The following is a 1,612-nucleotide window of genomic DNA, read 5'->3' on the forward strand; positions in this document are numbered from 1 at the left end:
TATGTTGCACTTCGTAACATTAATCTTATTGTCCAGAAACGACCCACTATCCTTGCCCATGAAATTAAGGTAGTTTGACCTGTGCTTTGTTAATTCTCAGACGACGCAACTGTTACATCCTTGCTTTTAGTACTTATGTTGCAAGTTATCTTTTTTTTTTCTTTCAGGTTTTCTTCTGTAAGTATAATGACCCAATTTATGTTAAGATGGAGAAGTTGGAGATTATGATTAAACTTGCCTCGGACAGAAACATAGACCAGGTATCCTCACTGAACTTTACCATCTTCTGTATGTCTCTATTATTGTTGGTGCATATTATGATTTTTTGGAGAAATGCTAATGTAGGTTCTTCTGGAGTTCAAAGAGTATGCCACGGAAGTAGACGTTGATTTTGTTAGAAAGGCTGTTCGTGCAATAGGCCGATGTGCTATTAAACTAGAGAGAGCAGCCGAACGGTGCATCAGCGTTTTGCTTGAGTTGATCAAGATCAAAGTAAACTATGTTGTTCAGGAGGCCATTATTGTCATCAAAGATATCTTCAGAAGATATCCAAACACGTAAGTTGACATTTCTTAATCACTTTCGTAATGGCATCTTGAATTCTTCTTTAAATATTTTTGATGCTATTTCAAATTCCATACAGGTATGAGTCCATTATTGCAACACTCTGTGAGAGTTTAGACACTTTGGATGAACCAGAAGCTAAGGTAATGAACTTTCTTGTTTTCTTTGTTTATTAAATTTGAAATACTATCTTAATTTTGACCATAAATCACTGAACTTATAATTGTACATCTATTGGAAAATTGCAACTTGAAGGCATCTATGATATGGATTATTGGTGAATATGCTGAAAGAATTGACAATGCGGATGAGCTTCTTGAAAGCTTCCTTGAGAGTTTTCCTGAGGAACCAGCACAGGTCCAGCTGCAGCTTCTCACTGCTACTGTTAAGCTCTTTCTGAAGAAGCCAACTGAAGGCCCTCAACAAATGATTCAGGTTCGGCTTTTCCCTTGCTCACACTGTTTTATGATTGATTGATGTGCATGTATCATGTATGTGACGACAGGCATTACGTTATGTTTGATGTTTTCAGGTTGTCTTAAATAACGCTACTGTGGAGACGGATAATCCTGATCTCAGAGATCGTGCATACATATACTGGCGCCTTCTATCTACTGATCCTGAGGTGTGTGTCATTTTGATATTTCATAGCTTTTTTAGTACTCAGCTAGTCCAGAAGGAATATATTCAGAATTGTTTATTCAAGCAACACATACCCCGTTGAGCTTTCTCTTGAGATATATATTGCTAATCGCGGTATTTCTCTTCATTAGGCGGCCAAGGATGTTGTTTTGGCTGAAAAACCTGTGATTACTGATGACTCAAATCAACTAGACCCATCCCTTCTTGATGAGCTGCTTACAAATATTTCGACCTTGTCGTCTGTGTACCATAAACCCCCAGAAGCTTTTGTTACCCGCTTGAAAACCACAGTTCAGAAAACAGAAGACGAGGACTTTGCGGAAGGAAGCGAAGCAGGATACTCATCTAGTAATCCGGTTGATAGTGCAGCTTCCCCTCCAGCCACCACAGGTAATATCCCACAGTC

At 38.6% G+C, this 1,612-nt stretch overlaps 1 protein-coding gene across 1 annotated transcript in view; it reads left to right on the top strand.

Annotated features, from left to right (window-relative positions):
- Window positions 1–1,612, top strand: part of LOC104707439 (beta-adaptin-like protein B) — a 10,180-nt gene that overhangs the window by 5,909 nt on the left and 2,659 nt on the right. Inside the window, exons 11-13 of the mRNA XM_010423790.2 lie at window positions 922–999; window positions 1,097–1,189; window positions 1,338–1,596. Of these exons, the coding sequence (XP_010422092.1) occupies window positions 922–999; window positions 1,097–1,189; window positions 1,338–1,596 (430 nt within the window). The remainder of the gene's footprint in view (window positions 1–921; window positions 1,000–1,096; window positions 1,190–1,337; window positions 1,597–1,612) is intronic.

The sequence above is a fragment of the Camelina sativa genome, chromosome 8 (assembly GCF_000633955.1).
Source record: "Camelina sativa cultivar DH55 chromosome 8, Cs, whole genome shotgun sequence".
Classification (NCBI taxonomy): domain Eukaryota; kingdom Viridiplantae; phylum Streptophyta; class Magnoliopsida; order Brassicales; family Brassicaceae; genus Camelina; species Camelina sativa.